The 21,504-nt window shown below is 30.6% G+C and overlaps 1 protein-coding gene across 8 annotated transcripts in view; it reads right to left on the bottom strand.

Moving 5' to 3' along the window:
• LOC107455365 (Adenylate cyclase 3) overlaps positions 1-21,504 on the bottom strand; it is a 269,291-nt gene that overhangs the window by 63,951 nt on the left and 183,836 nt on the right. For all 8 annotated transcript variants that reach the window (XM_043047156.2, XM_043047153.2, XM_043047158.2 and 5 more), the window contains 3 exons: positions 13,781-13,892; positions 12,550-12,677; positions 820-978 (listed from right to left, as the gene is read on the bottom strand). In XM_043047156.2, coding sequence (XP_042903090.1) covers positions 820-978; positions 12,550-12,677; positions 13,781-13,892 — 399 coding nt within the window. The remainder of the gene's footprint in view (positions 1-819; positions 979-12,549; positions 12,678-13,780; positions 13,893-21,504) is intronic.

Here is a 21,504-nt window from a genome sequence, read left to right as displayed (position 1 = left end):
TGCTCGACTTCGCGTGCAGGTCGTCGGGCTACAAAAGCAACAGACCCTCTGCAGAGGATCAAAATTGTGATGGCATGTCTTCGGATCATCCTCAAGGATGTTTCCCAGACCTTCGCCAATAGCCCATTGTGCAGCTCTACTGCTGCGTAAATGAACTACAACAACAACAAGTAATAAAACACCGATTTTTCTATATACTGAATTATTTTTTTATCTCTCACAGGACCTTCTATGGGCCGAAACGAATGTTACCCCTAAAATTATTCCTAATAAGGCATACATCCCACTAGTTTATTTCAAAATTGGTGAGTCACACTTCCCTAGTTTCCCTTGNTAAGGCATACATCCCATTAGTTTATTTCAAAATTGGCGAGTCACACTTCCCTAGTTTCCCTTGCTAGTTGTTAACCCAATACATATTAACCAAAGAATGAAACTAGAGGATGACAAGCCATAATTCTTCTGAAAATGAAGCGTCATTCAGAAAAAAAATATTGGATTTTTTTAAAAAAATGCTATGTATAGTTTGTCTAATCTAAGAACTCCTCCCGCGACAAAGTCTGAGGCTGCCCGGTGCTATGGAAACAAGAATGGTGCATTTTAGGGAGGGTAGCTTCACTCTAGGACTAACATAATAGACCGAAGAAAAAGATTCCCTTTCTCTCGCCGACCAGAGTCAAAACCACTCAAAAACAGTGACCACGCACCCCTCTTTGAAATAGTCATACCTCGTTTCCATAGTCACCGCCATAGCTCCAGACGGATGTCTGGGGGAGTTCTGATTTCAGACAAACTATATATATGGAAACAGGCAATTACCCCGCCATTCCACCGCTTTCCATTTTATTGGCAAGTACAACATCTCTGCTGTAGACATCGAATTGCCATTGCCTTTGTCCCATCACTCCTGCTAAGATTGCACCAGTATGCACTCCTACTCTCATATCCACACCTGAATTCGTTTTCTCTCGAACAGACCTAACATAAAAAAAGAATAACAATTAGTATTTTAATGACATTATACTGCATAATTTGATACTGTATAGTATGATGAGCCGCGGTAGCTCACTGGGTAAAGCATTCGCCTCCTCATGAGGTTCCCAGCTTCGAATTGCAGCGGTAGCTGGTTCATATGAATTATTCTTCCGGCTCACATCGACCACAGAGCAGACAAAGATATTCTTAACCCTTTCGCGCCGACTGTCACAAATACGTGCCAGCTTAAAACTGTATCAATCAGGTTAAAAAGATAAAACTGATAACCAAAGTAGTACTTTAGCAGTTGATCTAATTCACCATTACTTTAGTTCAAAATAAAATTATTTAGTTATACTTTGAACTAACATTGATTATATATATGATCAAACTAACAATAATTAAAGAAAAAGCAAAGTAAGTCTGTCAAGTTAGCAACGCCTACTTTTAAGCTAAGGTTTTTTATTTATTTACATCCTGATTCTGATTTTATACGAATGGTTTTATGAATCACCCGTCCCCAAGTGGTTAATGGTAGACGGGATACTCATGACTGTGACCAATATCCATGACCCATGGGTAAGACTCCCGTTGCTGTCGGGCTAACTGTGGGAGGTTTTCGTGGGTTCCTTCTCCATGTAATGCAAATGCGGGTTAGTTCCATAAAAAAAGTCCACCACGAAGGCTTTGTCCCAAACCATAAAGGGAGTCAGTAAGGCATATACCAATAATGCTAAATCTGATTTTTTCCGATGTAACTTTTCTCAGCATCTAAACAATGTATTGTTCAGCGTTTTTTCGCAGAATATTCACATAGGCATGTTTACACTGTGATAACTGTTAACTTTATCAGAAATGATGTTTTAAAAATTAAGAATTGTGAACATATTTTTTTGAAAGTTTCATCAAAAATCTTTCATAACTCAAAAAGTACTCCTGTTAACGCTAAAACATTATCACAGCATACAACTAATATAATCTCAAATGTCCCCTAAAAATTAAAAAATCATATCATAAGAAGTTTCTTAGCAAAAGCTACATCGAAAAAGGTCAGTTTGAGCATTACTGATGTATGCCCTACCGACTCCCCTTAATGCAGAAGTTTCCTTGCCCGAAAGAAAATTTCTCCCAATATTTGATCCAGGAGTTCCCCTGTCTTCTGGGTAAGGTTCAAAATTACAAGGATGCGGAGTTGAATAATAATAGTCGAAAACTCAGAATTGAGTGAACTTATAGAAAAAATTAGAATGTAAAGTATGACGAAAAGCATTTTTAGTATACTTTCCATACAGGGTCGCCAACATTGAATGGAATAGTAGTCAGAATATTTTATATAGTAGGCAAATTAAAACTATAATTTTCAGAATTTATGGTAACTATGCCAACATTTTAAGAGACGTACTACACACCTCAAGCCTGCACGCTTTTTACAAAATATTTTATAGAGTGGTAAACAATTAAAAATTGAAACTATCAGAATTTTTATTGAATTTGCAAAAAATTAAAGCCTCACCACGAAAGGTCTGGAACATAGTGGTTTTATAAAAACTTTTGAATCCATTACATATAATGGTGTAAAAAATAATTTGAAATCAAATTTAGAAAATGAAAAATAATACATTAAAGATAAAACTTAGTTACCACAATAAGAAATTTGTCCTAAAAGAGCAGAAAGTTGGCAGCTTTGCCCTCATAATTTTTAGTTAACAGCTACCACATAGACCGCTGACCACAAAAAACCAATTCAAAATAGAAAAATACATGATGAATGGGAATGAATTTTTTTAAAAACTTGCTAGAAAACCAGATTTAGGACGGATAATTTAAAAAAAAATTAAATAAATCATTGATTTATATAAAATGATTTCTGTAAAAAATTTTGATTTAAAAAAAGTTATTATTTTTTTTTGTTGAAAAAAAAACATTGCCCCTCAATTTGAATTTACTAAGTATTTTAATTTAATATTGTTTAAATTTTTTATTGATTTTGATAGTTAAAATTTATTAAATTCTTGTTCTTTTTTTTCAATTACAAAATCGGTAATTGAATATGGATTGTTTTGAAAAAAAAATCCCTTTCGTAATGGAAATATTACCCATTCCGAGTTTTGAAACACGATCTTCAAATCACATTTTGTTTCCATATTTCGAATAAATTTCTGAATCTTAAAGTATTACTTAAAAGGTGATTTTTTTAAAAATAAATGGGTAAGATATTTCGAATATAAAGATTTTTTAACCTATAATTAAGGTTAAGGTATAATAAAACATAATTTATTTCATTATTTCAAAAAATAAAAATTTTTTTATTTAATTTTGTGATTTTTTTATTTTAGTTTGTTTTTCGGCAATGATACACTTATATATACCAATTTCAATAAATTTCAATATATATTATTTATGCATTTCGATAATATAATTTTTTATACAGCAATATAATTTGAAATGCATAAATATGTTTTATTTCTGAATAATATCTCAATTATAATTACAATATAAAATTTGCAAAAGTTATAAACTTAAATATTTTAGTTACCGTCAAAAAATAAATATGAATTAAAAAAAATATCTGTTTTAAATCAAACTAATCGAATTTGTCTAATTTAAAAAAGAAACACGAATCAGAGTCAATCAAAGTCAGTATAAGCTCACCAAAAAGTATAATTTTATTTTTTTACTATTTCAGATTTATGATTTAATTTTTAATAATATTTCAACTATAATTTCTTATAAATTTAAACAAATTACAAACTTAATTTTTTAATCATCTTAAAAAATAAATCTTAATTAGAACAAAAAATATCTGCTTTAAATAAATTATTCGATTTGCTTGCTTGGAAAAAGTGTAATAGTCAGTATAAGCTCATCAAGATTTATAATTTCATTTTTTTACTATTTCAGACTTATTATTTATTTTTTAATAATATTTCAATTATAATTATATTTATAAAATTTTACATACAATAATATTTTAATTATTTTTTAAAAATAAATTTGAATAAAAAGAAATATCTGATTTAAATTAAATTAAACGGATTTGTTTGATTTTAAAGAAACACGAACTCTGCAGCTCAATCAGTATAAGCTCACCAAGATTTATAATTTAATTTTTTACTATTTCAGATATATTTTTAATTACCTTTACAAAGTAATACTGAATTAAAACAAAAAATATGCTTTAAATGAAATTATTCAATCTGCTTGATTTAAAAAGAAAAGAAAAAACAAGAATTCTGCAGCGCAATAAAAGTGCAATAAGGACACCAAGATTTTTAATTTTTACTATTTAAGACTTGTTACTTATTTTTTAATGGTATTTCGATTTTAATTACATTTATAAAATTTACATATTATGAACTTGAATATTTAAATTATTCTTAAAAAATAAATCTGAATAAATAGAAATATCTGATTTAAATCTAATTAATCGGATTTGATTAATTAAAAAAAAACACGAAATCTGCAGCGCAATCAAAGTCAGTATAAGCTCACCTGGATTTAGAATTTTATTTTTGACCATTTCAGATTGCAGATTTATTTTTTTATAATATTTCAATTACAAATTACATTTATAGAATTTAACAAAGTATAAACGTAAATTTTTTAAATATCTTTAAAAAATAAATCCGAATTAAAACAAAAAATATCTATTTTAAATTAAATCAATTTTCAGTCCTTTTTTAACAGTTCAAATATCGTTGATTTTAATACTTTTCCCAATTTATATTCGACGATAAATATTGCAAAAGTATATACTAAAAAAGTTGTAGTTTACATACATTAAAACTAATTAAATAATTTTTATAGGATAAATAAATAATTTGTTTTAACCCTTTCGTTATTACTCTGTTTAAGTTACGCCACTGAAGGTTTCACCGCTTCGCGAAGTGCGCACATTTTATGTGAGTAAGCTGATGCTCGGATTTTCTTATTTAAAGGTTACATAGCAATAAATTTGGATATTGTGCAAAAGTTATAAATAAAGAGGTAATTTAGAATAATTAAAAAAATTGTAATTTAATTTAACACAAAGGTTGACACACAAATTCACATTAGAATTTTTGCTCACCTACTTAGATTCTCGTCTGCTGCCCCCCCCCTGTTGCTCTACAAACGATGTTCTTACTATATCAGTTTTTTCTACCAAATTCTAAACCGATGGAGAACATATTTCTGACTTACAAAACATATTAACTCTTTAAAAATATGCTTTTAGTGGTATTAATCCAATATTAGGACAATGGAATATTGACCAGTGCCAGTTTGTAACAGATTGGGCCGGTTATCGAACAGTATCACATCACACCGACTCCTGCTAAATACCGTGCTTGTACACACAGGACATTGTGTGAATGCTGACTACTAATATATAAACTAATATATAATACACTAGTCGACTGATATATAAACTCTGATAATTTTATAGGCACTGCAAATACTGCCGCTGCGATCACGGGAACTTATTTCTAATAAATGTTCATAGTATCCTTTCCGTTTTCTTTAATACGTTCACGCCGGGTGTTGCGCCTGAAAGCGGGACGGAAAAGAGAAAATACTGGTAGAAGAACTATTTCAATATTAGATAATATTCGGGAGGAGTTAATCTATTCTCAACAATAACAGTTCACTGTAAGGAAATATTTATCACGGCGAAGAAGCAATTCAATATAAAAATTGCATCCGCTAAAAACAATTGGTAGTTATGGATTTTTATTATTCCCGGAAAAAAACTAAAAAATGAAATTTATTTGTTACCAGTTTTTACTCCGGTGCGCCACCTGATGAGACAATCTAGCGTGACCCACCGGTGGGTCACCCCATCACCTCCTGCATCAAGAAAGAAGCCTCCACACGATCCTTGATAAGTAGTCCGCGCAGACTGCTAAAAAAGTGAATCAGTTGTGCGCATGAACCCAAAACCTTTTATAAAAGTAATTGAGAGAAATTTATCTTATATATTTGAGAATTGAATCTGTAGTGGTTGACAAGTGAATTAGGCAAACCAGTAATATTCATAAATAAAATAAATTTTCAGTCATATATTTACGACCACTTTCTTATTTTAACTATATTCTGTATTAAATGACTCGTTCAGTAAGTGGATATCCTTCGCAGTGGTCTGATCGGACTACCTATGAAAAACCGTGTGGAGACTTTCAGTTATAGGAGGCGTTGGTCACCCTGGCGTGAACGTGTTAATTCTTTTCATCACAAATCACCATGAATATATGACATGATTCAATAAATCCCTATGAAGAGATGAAAAAAAACCTCTGCCTAAAAGTCCTGAAATTTTAAGACCATGACGACAAGCTATATAATACAATATATTAAAAATACAGATTTTGGCGAACACAATTGTCCTGTGTCTTGTTCCGTTACAACAAATTTCAAGAAAAAAAACAAATAATCGAGTTACCAGTCCTTTGCTTCTTGAAAAAAAAATTCAAATAAACGTAGGACCGTAATTGGTCCCAGTAAGAAATTATTTAAATGTTCTTTATTACAGAAAAAAACCGCAATTGGCAGGTATTCTTTCGTATTTTATCAACTAATTACAATCACTGTATTTTTTGTGAATCATAATGTAAACATTAAATATTATATGTCTTCTCAGACTTAGAAACTTTTCGTTAAATAAAAGAGCACACTAAATATAGAAGGCGAAACTACCATAATTAATTTCGAAATGTCGTAATTCAATGCATAGATCATTTAGAACATCATACATTAACGGGTAACATATCTTTTAACGCTAGTTTACGTCAACTTCGTCAAAGTTATCGGAAATAAATACCGCGTGGCATTCTGGGATATTAATTCTAACTGCAGACGCCAAGTAGCATCTGCTTTCTTTCCATCAAAACTAGTAATTAGTTATAATTAGAAACTTTCTAAGCTTTTGAATTATTGATTGTAAATCATTAGAACCGGAAAACTTAACCATCTCAAGCGATCAATGCAAGATAGAATGTTAGCGCAACTAACGGATGAAGTATTTTTACAGAATATTTAAATGAATAAACCTCCACTTATGTCTTCTAATTGAAGCTTATAAGAAGCTAATTATTATTCAAAACTTATTAATTACATCCTGGTAAGAAAATAATGTACATTAAAGGTAGTAGTTACTAAATATGTATTTTTACGTTTATTATTTTATTTTTGTTTTGTTAGAATAAATTGAACATTTAGTCATTTAAGGCTGTTTTTCGAAGTTTGTCACATTAATATTGTTTTACTGTGAAAAATATGCTATTTTCAAAACTGGTGGGAGTTAGCAACAGTTATTCGCGTCTATGAGGCTAAGTCTAATTTAGTCTTTTCCATTTAAGACTATTTTTCGAACACTCTGCCACATGAAATAATGCTTTTTGTAAATAATGTGCTATTTTCATAACTGGTATGAGTTAGCAACAGTTATTCGTGTTTATGAGGTTAAGAGTTTAGTCTAATCCATTTAAGACTGTTTTTCGAAGACTCTGTCACACGAAATAATGCTTTTTGTAAATAATGAGCTATTTTCATAACTGGTGTGAGTTAGCAACAGTTATTCGTGTCTATGAGGTTAAGAGTTTAGTCTAATCCATTTAAGACTGTTTTTCGAAGACTCTGTCACACGAAATAATGCTTTTTGTAAATAATGAGCTATTTTCATAACTGGTGTGAGTTAGCAACAGTTATTCGTGTTTATGAGGTTAAGAGTTTAGTCTAATCCATTTAAGACTGTTTTTCGAAGACTCTGTCACACGAAATAATGCTTTTTGTAAATAATGAGCTATTTTCATAACTGGTGTGAGTTAGCAACAGTTATTCGTGTCTATGAGGTTAAGTATACTTTAGTCTAATCCATTTAAGACTGTTTTTCGAAGAGCCTGCCACATAAATAATGCTTTTTGTGAATAATGTGCTATTTTCATAACAGGTGTGAGTTAGCAACAGTTATTCGTGTCTATGAGGTTAAGTCTAGTTTAGTCTAATCTATTTAAGACTGTTTTTCGAAGAATCTGCCACATGAAATAATGCTTTTCGTGAATAATGTGCTATTTTCACAACTGGTGTGAGTTAGCAACAGTTATTCGTGTATTCTAGTTTTAAACAGCGTCCTCTTTGCTAATTCTGTAAATGACACGAAGCGTTAGAATGAATTAAAGTACAAAATTTTGTTAAAATGAAAAGTGTTTGTGACCTCATTTTTAAATATATACAGTCTGAGAATTATCTGGGATCATAAAGTTCGCAAATACTTAAATTCTTTACTAATTTAAAGATTTTTATCATTATTTTGATCATCTATGTTAAAAAAAATCTCGTCAAATTGGTGATTTTTAAAATATTTAAGTTAAGATTTTGGCGATTTTTAAAATATTTAAGTAAATTTTTGAAATATTAAGTTAAGATTTTTAAAATATTAAGTCTAAAGTTCAAATAAATCTTTACGCCGAGATGGTTAGTCATTGGTAGTCGTAAACTCAAAATTGGTCGGCTGTACAATGACTGTTATAAAATAAAATATCTGTAGTAACGTTTACACGTTGAATTAAGTTTGTGGACCAAGCAGTTTCTAAATAATTCACGTCTTATTTCTTTTTGTTCAATGATTGTCACCCTGTACTTTCAGCCCTGTTTCGAACGAACTGTCAAGATTTAGTTGAAGAAAAAAGACAACTCAATAAAATTAAAGTCTTTATGATCACATACGTTAAAGAATTAAACAAGATTAATTCTGGGAAAATTAAAAATAATTTACTTTACCATGTCATTCATAATAAAAATCATCTCAATTAAAACAAAATCCCTATCTGTATTTTTTAAAATCATCGTAAAATAAATGAATAATAAATTTACGTGAACCTAAGTTAGAATCAATGAAGTTGAAAAAAAGATTGATTTCGAAAGAAGAAGTCTATGTACATTTTCTTTCTTCATTGCATTTTTGAATTAAATATCAATAAAAAAAAGGAGCTCATTAAAATAAGGAAAGAACTGCTTCATTTGGTTAAGAGATTTTTAATTTAGAAAATAAATTTATTTTCGATCGACCTTTATTAATTGAGTTTTTACTAATTATTGAAACGATGCAACTAAAACTATGTTCGTTTTCCAGACGTAAGTCGTATGGAAAGAACGAAATATCAATATTAAATAATTGGAATATGTTTATTTCGATACAACTGGCAACAAGCATTCCAAGAAATTAATTAAAAGAAGAAGATTTTAAAATTAAGAAATACTTGAGTCAGTTTTAATCGCAATTTAATTTTAATTGTATCCATTTTAATTGCATTTTAAATTTTTTAATAAAGTCTGATGTTATAAGATTTGTATTTAATCTTATATCACAAACAATTGTGCCTATCACGATAGCTAAAAAAAATTTCAACCCCTAAAAATTTCTCAATTTATTTGTTAAAAAAGTCTTTTACAAAAATTTAAAATCAGTGCAGGTATTAAGGCAAACAAATGTTTCAGTGTTGATGAGATATTATCGCTTTACTGAGTGTTTTCTAATGACCGCACTTAATATATATTTTTAGCATATATGTAAATGAAGGAAGTAAAATAAAACGAAACAAGGACAGAGTCTAAAATTACTATTCAAGCGAAGAAAAAAACAAAAGCACTATCAAAAATGCTATAAATTAGTTGATATTTAATCATGATTGATCCAGCAATCAAACTGGATTCGATGTTATTCATTGAAATGATTTGATACATTTCGAGGCTCTTTTGCTTTTTCTTCACTTAAAAATTAACCAGCGATTCCTAATGGAAATACATTAGAAACATCTACAGGGAGTTACAACAATGAAAAAGTTAATAATGGATAAGTATAGTTAATATATGGGAAAAAACACCATGAAAAAAGAAAGAAAAAAAAACAAAGTTTAACCTCTTAAAAAACAGGTTACCCTGCCACAAAAAATTGATTGTTGCCATTAATCCATAATTTTTCTGAAGCGCATTGATAACACCAATACTAACAAATGAAAAGTTTTCATATAAAGCACATGGTTAGCAGAGATACCAACTGCTCCGGACACGCCAAATTAATTAAAATAACGGTAACAAAATAAATTTTGCAAATATTTAACTATTTTTTCTTGCTCTTCAATAGGTATAGCCTAACATAAGTTCCTAAACGTGGTGAATCATATAAGTCTACGAATTATTTAGAAATAGTGGTAGTTAAAAATCTACTAAATAGAATTTATTAAACCAAGAGTCACGATTGATAAACTACCACGATTGATAAAAAGAAATTTTGATCCTTTAGTAGTCCAAAAGTAATGGCATCTTTCGTATTTACCACCACTGCACAGCTTAGTAGCACAAACGCCGTGACATCTTTCTTATCTCCTCTCTACTGCACAGTTTATGTTCGTTAAGTTGGACTACTAAAGTGATCCGTGCTGAGGCCTTCTTTCTTCTAGGAGGTGTTGGACAGCTGATGCTTAGTATTGGTGAAATGTTATGGGGTCGTGGTTACTCCCACTTTGAAAAGTTAGGAAAGACCACCTCTATGATACGAATTTCTTTATTTACTACCAATTTCGCGTGGCACGTAATTCTTTCCATGATTTATTTTTAGAGTTGAAAGTTAAATTAGAAAAAAAAAGTTACTTTAGGAAAAAATTAAGTATCGCAAGCAAAAAATGCTTTAAAGTAAACTAATTTATATGCTACAAAATTAAATGCAAACTTCAAAAAACATTATTGTTTATTTATTTAAAATAGTTAGATCTATCTATCTTTCATAATTTTATTTTATTTTATGGCCGTCGTTGAACAACCGACCCAATTTTATGGGTCTTTGACTACTAATGTTCAACTCCGTAGCCTTGTAATTTTGAACCCAATCCAGAAGACAAGGGAACTCCTGGATCGAGAGTTTGGAGACATTTATCTTCGTGGAGGATTTTTTTAATGGAGCTAACTCGCATTTGCGTTATATGGAAAGGAAGACCACGAGAACCTACTCCCACGGTTAGCCTGACGGCAAGGGGACTGTAACCCATGATCCGTCTACCACGGAGGATATTTCAAGCCAACACTGTGTTCGGTGCAAGCCGAATATCGACTGGGATTCGAACCCGGTTCGCCTCATTGGAAGGCGAACGCTCTATCCCCTGAGCCATCGCGGCTCTATCTTTCATAATTGTTAAATTTGTTTTTACACATAATTATATCAGTTGGTATCATTTTTATTGATGCTAAAGATTATTCATCTATCCGGTTTTTATGACGCCAACGCAAGTGGCATTTCTGCACCAAGAAAATGACCCTGACTAAAATTAAAAAGCTTGCAAAAAATAAATCATGTACCTTCGATAACATTTTGAAGCCAATGGAGGTAACCCTTAAAAACGGCCATTTTACTGTAGAACAGATAGCGATCTCTCCCGAGAGTTTTCATTTTAATTGATAAGAATTCTTCAAATAGTCCTGGTATGGGAACTCCCTGTAGATATGGCAATAAATTACGATAAGATATTAATTATTCAATTTAATTATTTCCTAAGTTATTATTGAAGAAAGCATATGTTTCATTTGTATTCCATTCTCAATATAAATATGCCACGTGTGAATGTGGATTATAATTATTATTTTTCTACAAACCCTTCAGCCATTAACAATAGATATCGAAACGCTAATTTGAATTTAGCAATCGTGATCCTTCCCATTATACAGTGGATTGATCGTAAAGACATGGTTCCTAGTAGAATACCGAAGTCAGTCATCTCTAGCTCTGGTCAGTAAGCCGGTGGGTGACTACTTTGATTAGCCTGCGTAGTTACAGAGAGTGCGCGGTATCGGCGCTCGTTAAACTGTTCCATCGTAAAGTGCTTGACTTCAGGCGCCAGGTCTTCGGGCTACCAAAGTGGGGGAGACATCCCCGTGCAGAGGATCAAAATTGAAATGGCATGTCTTCAGATTATCGTCAGGGATGTTGCCCAGACCGTCACCAATAGCCTATTGCGCAGCTCTAGTGAAACATAAATAAAGTACCTAGAATTTTGACAATTTTCCAATTAGCTAGAGTGCTTAAATTTTTTCTAAAGTTAAACATTAGATTTCTATAAATCTGATGCCAATACAAGTTATAATTATAAATATAAATAGAGCAAGAAAATTTATTACCAATCGAAATCTCCCCTTCTTTCCAACACAAACAAATTAACATAAAAATCTTGACAAAAAAACACTAATAATAAAGCAGAAATTATAAAAACTACTTTTTTGTAAGTAAACTGAATAACAGAAAATAATTTTACTGAAAAGGAGAAAATAATTTTAGAATTTGAATTGAAATATTCTTTTTTTTTATTTTTTTCTAAAAATAAAAACACAAAACGCATTACTTATTCACTATGAACTGCTATGATGACCGAAAATTGCTGACACGTGTTTCGAAATTGATGGTCTGTACCTTTTGCTACTTCGATCAGATTAAAATTGTTCTGTCTTTTTTTATTTGAAAATATTTTTTTGTTTAATTTTGTTTTTTATTTTAGTTTGTGATTTTTATGAAGATTGTAGTAATTTTTTTAATCTAAATATTTATAAACTTACTTGATGGCTTCAACCATGCTCAAACCCATATGAACACAGAGGACTGCATGGTCTGGCCTTTCCTCAGGGGCACCACTAATGCAGTAATAGCAGTCACCAAGAATTTTTATGCGTAGCTGATGATATTTCTATAAACAGAAAAAGCACAGAAAGTGAGATTACAAAAATGTCTAATTTAAGTGCCATATGATGTTGAAAATGTATCACCTAAAAAATCTCAAATAATTTGGACTCTCTCAGGAGGGTTAAAACTACCCCCACTATTGTTAAAAATAATTTAAGCCACTAAAATTGTAATAGATGTTAGTTGTTTAACACAAACATTTTAACCAACCACTTTTATTTTGCAATTTAAAAAGATGAAGCCAACTTTTACTCATCTCAAAGAAGTGTTCTCTTAAGTGACAGGCCTACACAAGCCAGCATATTTTTTTCTCTTCGAAAATGATTTTTCCAAGCGATTACAGAAACGCAATTACAGACGGGAATACTCGTATATATACTGTTTTTTTTATGATAGAGCTTTAAGCTCGTCATATAATAGTAATATGAATTTAATTAATATTTATGAAGTTAGAGGTTAAAAATTATTCTAAATTAAAAACTATTAAGCCAAAATTTAACATAGGAAAATTTTTTATGTTACAGCTTAAAATATATAAGTAAAAATCATTCAGAAAATACATAATCAGAAGATGCTAGATAACTAGCTCAGGCAAAACATACATTTATTTCTTCCAACAATTGTAATTCGATTGTGGTTTCACTATCAGTTGAATTAATTTCGGAAAGGGTTGTATTTGGTATGATTAATATCTAATCAACAACTATGCAGTCAAAAAGGAATATGAAAATACATAATTTAGCTTAAATACAGAGATGCCAACTTGCTCCGTCAGCAAATATATAATTTAAAGTGGTAGTTTATCAATTTTGATTCTTGGTTTAATAAATTCAATTTAGTACATCTTTAACTACCACTATTTCTAAATAATTCGTAAGATTATACAATTCACCACTCTTAAATACTTATGTCATGCTATACCTTCTTAAATGCAAGAAAAACTAGTAAAATATTTGCAAAATTTAGTTTGTAGTTTTTTTTAAAGTTTTTTTAAAAATTACTTTGGCGTGTCTGGAGCAGGTGGCATCTCTGTAAATAGTTCTGACATTTTTCTGTTATGACATTAACTTAGTATGTAAAATTGTAAAGTAAAAGTGGTGGACTTACGTCAGAGAGTTTGTCAAATCTAGCAAAGAGTTCGTTTAGAATTTTCACTAATTCGGGAGCTGTACAAGTGGAAGATATTGCTGTGAAACCAACGATGTCGGCAAAAAGAATGCTGCAGAAAAAAAAATTTAATTAGAAAATGATGTAAGTCAAACATATGTAAATTAATCAGAGATCTATGGAAGTTATAAAAATGTATAGTCAGAAAAACAGAAGCTTTCGTAAATCAGACTTGCTTATTTTAGGAAAAGGCAATACAATCTTCTTCCAGAAGTATTAAACTATCTGCAACTACCACTAATTATTAAAAATTATCATGAGCGTGAAAATCTACGAGGATATATTAGGGGGACCGGAAAGTAGTGTCGTTTCGGTGCACTTGATATTTGTTACCAAGATTTTATTTTTAATCAATAACGTATTCACCCTCGTTAGCCTTTCCCTACAAAGTCCGTTAGCCTACCTTACAATGCCGAATAAAAAAAAATGGAATTTGATTTTAAAACTAACGAATATCAAATGCACCGAAACGACATTACTTTCCAGTCTCCTACTTAAGTTTGACTGTCATTAAATAGACGTCATGGATCTTTTTTTGAAATTAAGGCAAAAATCAAATGCTTTTACAACCACGAACTCCGATAACTTGATCAGAGTTTTTAAATGCTGGAATTGTTTCAACATTGGATATGAGAAACTATGGGGACAGTGGAGTATTTTTGCAGGCACATTCATCGATGCCAACTTAGTATCAGAAAATTTTTCAATTAATAGCAAATTTTATAATTTGTTTATTGGTTTATTTGCTTACAATTTCGATGTAAATTTGTGTATTTATATTGCGAATATAATAACTAAATTAAAGATATAATCTTTTCATCAGCCCACGCGATTATATCCGCAAAAAAGAGTGCTTTCTAATATTGCATCAATCTAGCCAAAGCAAAATATATCAATACAATAGAGTGAGGAGCACTCAAAAAAAGTTTTACAAAAAATTTACAACAAATAAAATAGAACACATTAAGTAAAAATATCACGTATAAATAGAAAATAAAATATAAAGAAAAAACAGAATAAAACATAAAACGAAATCTATAAAGCGAATTCAAATGATTTAAAATATTTTCGTAACAAGATTGCCAGATTACAAAATATGAAAATAGAAGCACAAATTGAGATAAATGCGTAAATAGAGGAGTTTTGTTTTATAGTGCGTTCTTACAGCCATACTGAAGTGCGTTTGATTTGTTAGGTACTAAAAATGGGTCCGAAAATGGATGTGTGCAAGGTAATATTATACTGGATAATTTAAAGAAGTTGAAAATTAATAATTTTATAAACGGAACTTTTATTTAGGAAAAAAATAAAATAAAATAAAAAAGATAAAGAAACATGAATTGCCTGTTTTGCACGTAATTTTAGCCATGGATTTTCACATGGTAAAAATTATATAAATTAACGAAGTAGTTTTTTGGTAAATTTATTTATAATAATATACAATTAACCCAATGATTTAAGATAGAATTTAATTACATCAGTTGGGTATCCATTGTTTTTTTAAATCAAATTTTGAAAGAGTTTGTCTATTTCTCTTTTGGACAAATAAACATTACTACATATTCTTTTAATTCTATTCATTTGATTAAAAACGGTATTTAAATAGATGTTTTTAGAAACATTAGAATTCCAAGTAATTAGTTTATTTATATTAAAATTAAAATAATTTCTTTTATCGTATGAATTAACATGAAATCGTGTCAGAATTATCTGATCCTCACGAAATTGCAATCAAGAATTCGAATCTGCAATTTCGTTTTCATGATTCGAACTGTTTTAAAACTAAAATAAAATTAATAAAAGTAATTGTTTACTTTTGAATTATTTATCTCTCATCTAACAGCACTTTTTTAATATGATTTCACTTGCTATTCAATTCTGTTCGCAGAGACATTTAAAACAAAGAATTTTTCCATCAATTAAGTTTCAGTTCTTTCAGTTTTTATCTTTTGGAAAAATTACTCGGAACAGATCGAAGGTGCGGTTTATGGGTTGAGATGCGTTTATTTTTTTAAACCAGTTTCAGCAATACCCAATTTTCCGAACGCACATTTCAAGCAATGTTCTTTTTTTTTTTCTATATACGCACTAAAATAAAAATTTTACCGACGATTTGCAATATGAGATTTTGCGTAGTAATTAAAAATTTTATACCTTTTTACTAAATAAAACGAAATATAAATGTTGTGCGCGGAGTTTGCTTCACTAGCGCCCTCTATCCATCAACGGAACAAATGAGTGAAAGAAATTTAATTTAGCTTAACATTTTCTTTTTACGTTTGCTCAAAATTTGTGCGAAGTTAAAACGTTTTTTTGACGTCGAGGCAGCAGAAATGCATTTTGACGCGCGGAATGATTTAAATTAAGCGAATGAAATCGTCTGAGAGAAAAAGAAAGAAAACATTTTCGAAATAGTAATTCGATGGGGGGAAGGGGGAGATTCGAGAAAGGCGGAAATCTCATTTAAATGCAATCTACGAGTCCCTCCAGAAAACGTACTGATTGCGGACACTGAATGATTTAATAAATTTGTTCTTTATCTGGCGAGCGAGCAGTTTAAAATAGTTATTTTTATTTTTTCTTTCCACTATTTCAGAAACGAGGAATGGCAATCATGCGAAAAATTCCAAGTCAAATATCTTTCCCGCTATTGTGATTCATTAAATATTTCGCTGACATGAATTTTTTTTCAACATGATAAAATTTCACTTGCGATTACTGCGCAAAAAAAGGACCAGACATATTTGTAATAATATTAAAAGAAACGGGTAAATTTTTAATCTCATCAATTTTAATTAAAAGGTGTAAAATTTATGTTTGCATACTTTGGTCTTAATTTTAGAACCTAATTAATTTTTAGTCCATTTCTTTGTTTCATTTTACACTGTTCTTAATTTTCTTAAAAGTATGATTTTCCCCAATGAATGTAAAATAAAAATTTTATTACAATTATAAGCAGAAATATCTATTTTATTCTGTTCTGATTAAAAATAACCGCACACTTTTATAACTTAATATGTAGTAGTGCTTAATATCACTATAAATTAAAATTAGAAATCTAAGAATAAAATCATACATTTTGCTACTAATTTAAATGTAAAAATAAATTTATACGCAAAATGCTTGAAAGTAATTTACAACTAATATTTCCAAAAGTCGTGTTAACAACACGTTTTTTTTAACATTGTAGTCAACTTTTTCCGAAATCGCATGTTTCGGAAAATTTTAGTCAGGCAGAAAACAATGCAGAGATGCCAATTTGTTCTGTTTTGTAACAAAATATTTATTGTTGGAACGAAATTTAAGCTATTTTTAGTTTAGTATTTTTCATTTTAAGTAATTTTTCTGCCACTATCGAAAATTCGAAGTGTCATATGCAATGCAACTTTATTGCAAGTATCCTATGCTGAAAGTCCACTTCACGTATTTAAATCACAGATGAAAGAGTGAGATGCCCGCCTATCCAGTCAAGTCAAAGCAAGCATCCTGTGGTTACCGTTAAAAGGTAGCGTAATTATCCTTATTCTACAAGTTTAACTTTTAAATTCGCTACCAATTTGTTAATTGTTTTGTGGAAAGCGAAGCAGTTGGTATCCCTGCAATAGCAATTACATACCTGCCAACTTTTAATCCCTTCCATTATTATTTTTCCCAGTGGTATTAAAATGGAATTAAAACTTCAATTTTAAGCAAACAAATACGTTGTATATGAGCAAACTTAAGTTGACAACCATGATAGTAACGCATATTAATATATGTGCTTAACTTTTGTAAGAATAGTGGTGATCAAAATCATTTAAAAATTAAGTTTTTAAAAGAAAAAATAGTATATATTTACTACCACTTTAAATATGAAAACAAAATCTTCCGGAAAATGCGGAAGAGTTGGCAGGTATGCAATTACGTCTTTAGACGATACTTTCTGAGTGAAATGACATACTCTTTGTTGCTTCAAGCAGGGATACCAATTGCTCCGCTTTCTGCAAAAGTTTTAATAAAGTGGTGAGCACTTTATTAAAACTTAAAGCAGGCCCGCCAACTATTGTTCGTCACGTGGTATCCGATGATACTATTTCGCTATTTTGGGAAGAAGGATGTGAACAAGGCTGCTATTTGGCGATCGTATGACAAAAATATTTATTTCGCAATCTTCATGCGCATATTTTGAACATGTGCATTTTATTTCATAAACTAGTTGATATTTCTCTCTTTTTATTGAATAGTTTGTTCTTTTTGAGATATTTTGCTGGGAAAAAGTTTTTAAATATAAATTAGCTGGAATAACGAAAATGGTATAATAGCTGATGAAAAAGCGAAGTAAGTGACTGAAAAAGAACTATCTGTTGGTGTTTGGCTTGGCCATCACCTTCTACATCAGAAAGCCTCCACACGGTTTCTTATAAGTAGTCTGCACAGACAATTTAAAAAGTGAACAGTTTGAGCGCATGAAACCAAATTCTACTTTAAAAGTGACTGAGAGGAATTTGTCATATATATTTGAGAATTGAATCTGTAGTGGTAGACAAGTCAATAAGACAAACTAATATTGAAAATTTAAACAAATTTTTAGACATATATTTGCTACCACTTTCTTATTTTTACTACATTTTCTATTAAAGAGCTCTTTCGTAAACTGGTTGGTCTTCATAGGGGTCTGATCGGACAACCTATAAAAAAACCGTGTGGAAGCTTTGCGCGCATTAGAGGTTATCTCGATTTCAAGCGGGGATCCTCTTACTCCCCCGCGCTGAAATGAACTCTGCGTCCGAGGAGGTGGAGCCAAGTGCCAACTCCTAGGTGAACAAACTATACTATATTAGGAGATTATAGTTACTACGCTTTGTGCAAATTATTTATTCTAGTGGCACACATTTAAAAGACAAATCCTTCACAATTTTTGGTAAAAATCACCAGCTCTTTAAAACACCACGAAAGACCTTGATGTTTAAATTCTAAAGTGGCGTTGCATATGATCTTATAAATAATTTATATGTAGTGGTGTGGAAAATAAGTTTAAATGAATGAAAAAAATACATTAAAGAATAAGCATAGCTACCACTAGAATAAATTTTTACAAAAAGCGTGGAAAGTTGGCAGTCGTGGCTTAACCCCTTGGGGACGGGTGATTCAGAAAAGCATTCGTACAAAATCAGAATCAGGACGTCATTAAATAAAAAACGGTAACTTAAATGTAGTCGTTGCTAATTTAACAGACTTACTTTGCTTTTACTTTAATTATTGTTAGTTTAATCATATATATAATCAATGTTAGTTCAAAGTATAACTAAATAGTTTTATTTTGAACAAAGTAATGGTGAATTAAATAAATCAAACAATTATAACTCCGCCCACAAATAAACTGCTAAAGAATTACTTTGATGACCAGTTTTATCTTTTTACCCCGGTTGATACGGTTTTATGCTAGCACGTATTTGTGACAGTCGGCGCGAAAGGGCTAAAGAATAGTGGTTGATAGGTAATTATTTTCACGTATTTAACGGTTTGTGTTATTTGTTGAATAAGGATTGCCAGACTGGGAACACTACACCGAAAATGGTAAATCTTTACGTTGCTTTTAACTTTTTGTGGAACAGCAATTCTTTGTCAGGCAACAAACTAGCAACTGCGAACTGTAATAAAAATTAGGTAAACTACGGGCGACTAAAAATGTAAGAAATGGTATAAAATCAATTTATCTTTATTTATTTAATTATTCAATCGTAACTACTATCATGACTTAAATTATAAATTATTCATGTTTAAACCGGAAACATTCTTAGTTATTTTCAGTAGTAAACTGAAAGAAATGTGCTAGAAAAAGTTGCTAATTTTAAACTAGTTTAATAGATTTTAGCCATTTATTAATCACCACTTTTTACACTTTGAATCACCTGTGCAGGGATGCCACAGGTGACTATTTATGTAAAAAGTGGTAGAAACTCAATTCATTTTTATTTATTTATTATCTCTTTAATTATTAAATCGTATCTACCACTTACATATTACTCATATACAAAATTTTTTGTGTTCACTTTCTATAGTAAACTGAAACAAATATACTAAAGTTGCTAATTTTAATAACTAATATAAAATTTTGAAATTTATTAGCCAGCATTATTTGCATTTTAAGTCGCCCGTGACAACCCTGCTTGTGGCATTGTTTGATTTCTTTGTTGTTGAAAAAATAATGGTAGCTAAAGATTCGCAATTAGCTGAACATTCAGAAGCAAGCAGTTTTACATTTCAAGAGCGTTGTAAAATTTTTGAATTAAGTGTTGCCGAACTGGTAAATTTAATCATTAACCCTTTCTCGCCGACTGTCACAAATATGTGCTAGCATAAAACCGTATCAACCAGGGCAAAAAGATAAAACTGGTAATCAAAGTAATTCTTTAGCAGTTTATTTGTGGGCGGAGTTATAATTGTTCGATTTATTTAATTCACCATTACTTTGTTCAAAATAAAACTATTTAGTTATACTTTGAACTGACATTGATTATATATATGATTAAACTAACAATAATTAAAGTAAAAGCAAAGTAAGTCTGTTAAATTAGCAACGACTACATTTAAGTTACCGTTTTTTATTTAATGACGTCCTGATTCTGATTTTGAACAAATGCTTTTCTGAATCACCCGTCCCCAAGGGGTTAATAAAGGTTAAATTTAACCATTTGCAAAAAAAAAGAAAAATATTTTTCTACATGTTAGACCGTTCCTAGTGAACAAACTTATATTCTTTGAGAGCAAGAGTTTTAATTTTTGTTTTCAACCGCCTAACTAAAAACTGTGAAAACATAAGCATTGATGTAACTTATCTTTAAATAAATCAATAATTTTTACCCCAAAATAACCCTCATAAACTTTAAAATTAAAAGCATAATAAAGCATTCCGGTAACAGCCCAAGTGGGCCAGGACATCACCTCCTACATCAAGAAGCCTCCACACGGTCTTTTATAAGTAGCCCGCGCAGATTGTTTAAAAAGTGAACCAGTTGTGCGCATGAACCCAAAACCATTTGTAACAGTAATTGAGAGAAATTCATCATATATATTTGAGAATTGAATCTGTAGTGGTTGACAAATGAATAAAGCAAACCAATAATATTCATAAATAAAATAAATTTTTAGTCATATATTTGCTACAACTTTCTTATTTCAACTATATTCTGCATTAAATGACTCGTTCGGTAAGTGGATATCCTTCACAGTGGTCAGATTGGACTACCTGTAAAAAACCGTGTGGAGGTTAAGGCTCCATAATTCGTGACCAACTCGGCATGATTGTGACAATGTAGTCAGCATTGTGCATAGGCCGTCTTTACTTCCCAGACAAGCTAGTACTCATCGATCTGAAGCTGGGTGGGCTTCAAGTCACCACTGGGGATCGAACCGCAGTTCTTCACTAAGACAATTCAAACCCTTAAATTTGATTATTAGGACTGTATAAAAATGACTAAGATTAATACGTTCACGCCGGGTGTTGCGCCTGAAAGCGGGACGGAAAAGAGAAAATACTGGTAGAAGAATATTTCAATATTAGATAATATTCGGGAGTAGTTAATCTATTCTCAACAATAACAATTCACTGTAAGGAAATTTATCACGGCGAAGAAGCAATTCAATATAAAAATTGCATCCGTTAAAAACAATTGGTAGTTTTG

Source organism: Parasteatoda tepidariorum, chromosome 9 (assembly GCF_043381705.1).
Source record: "Parasteatoda tepidariorum isolate YZ-2023 chromosome 9, CAS_Ptep_4.0, whole genome shotgun sequence".
NCBI classification, from domain to species: Eukaryota; Metazoa; Arthropoda; class Arachnida; order Araneae; family Theridiidae; genus Parasteatoda; species Parasteatoda tepidariorum.
Note: the sequence above shows the minus strand (reverse complement) of the source record. Positions and strands in the feature narration are given on the sequence as shown.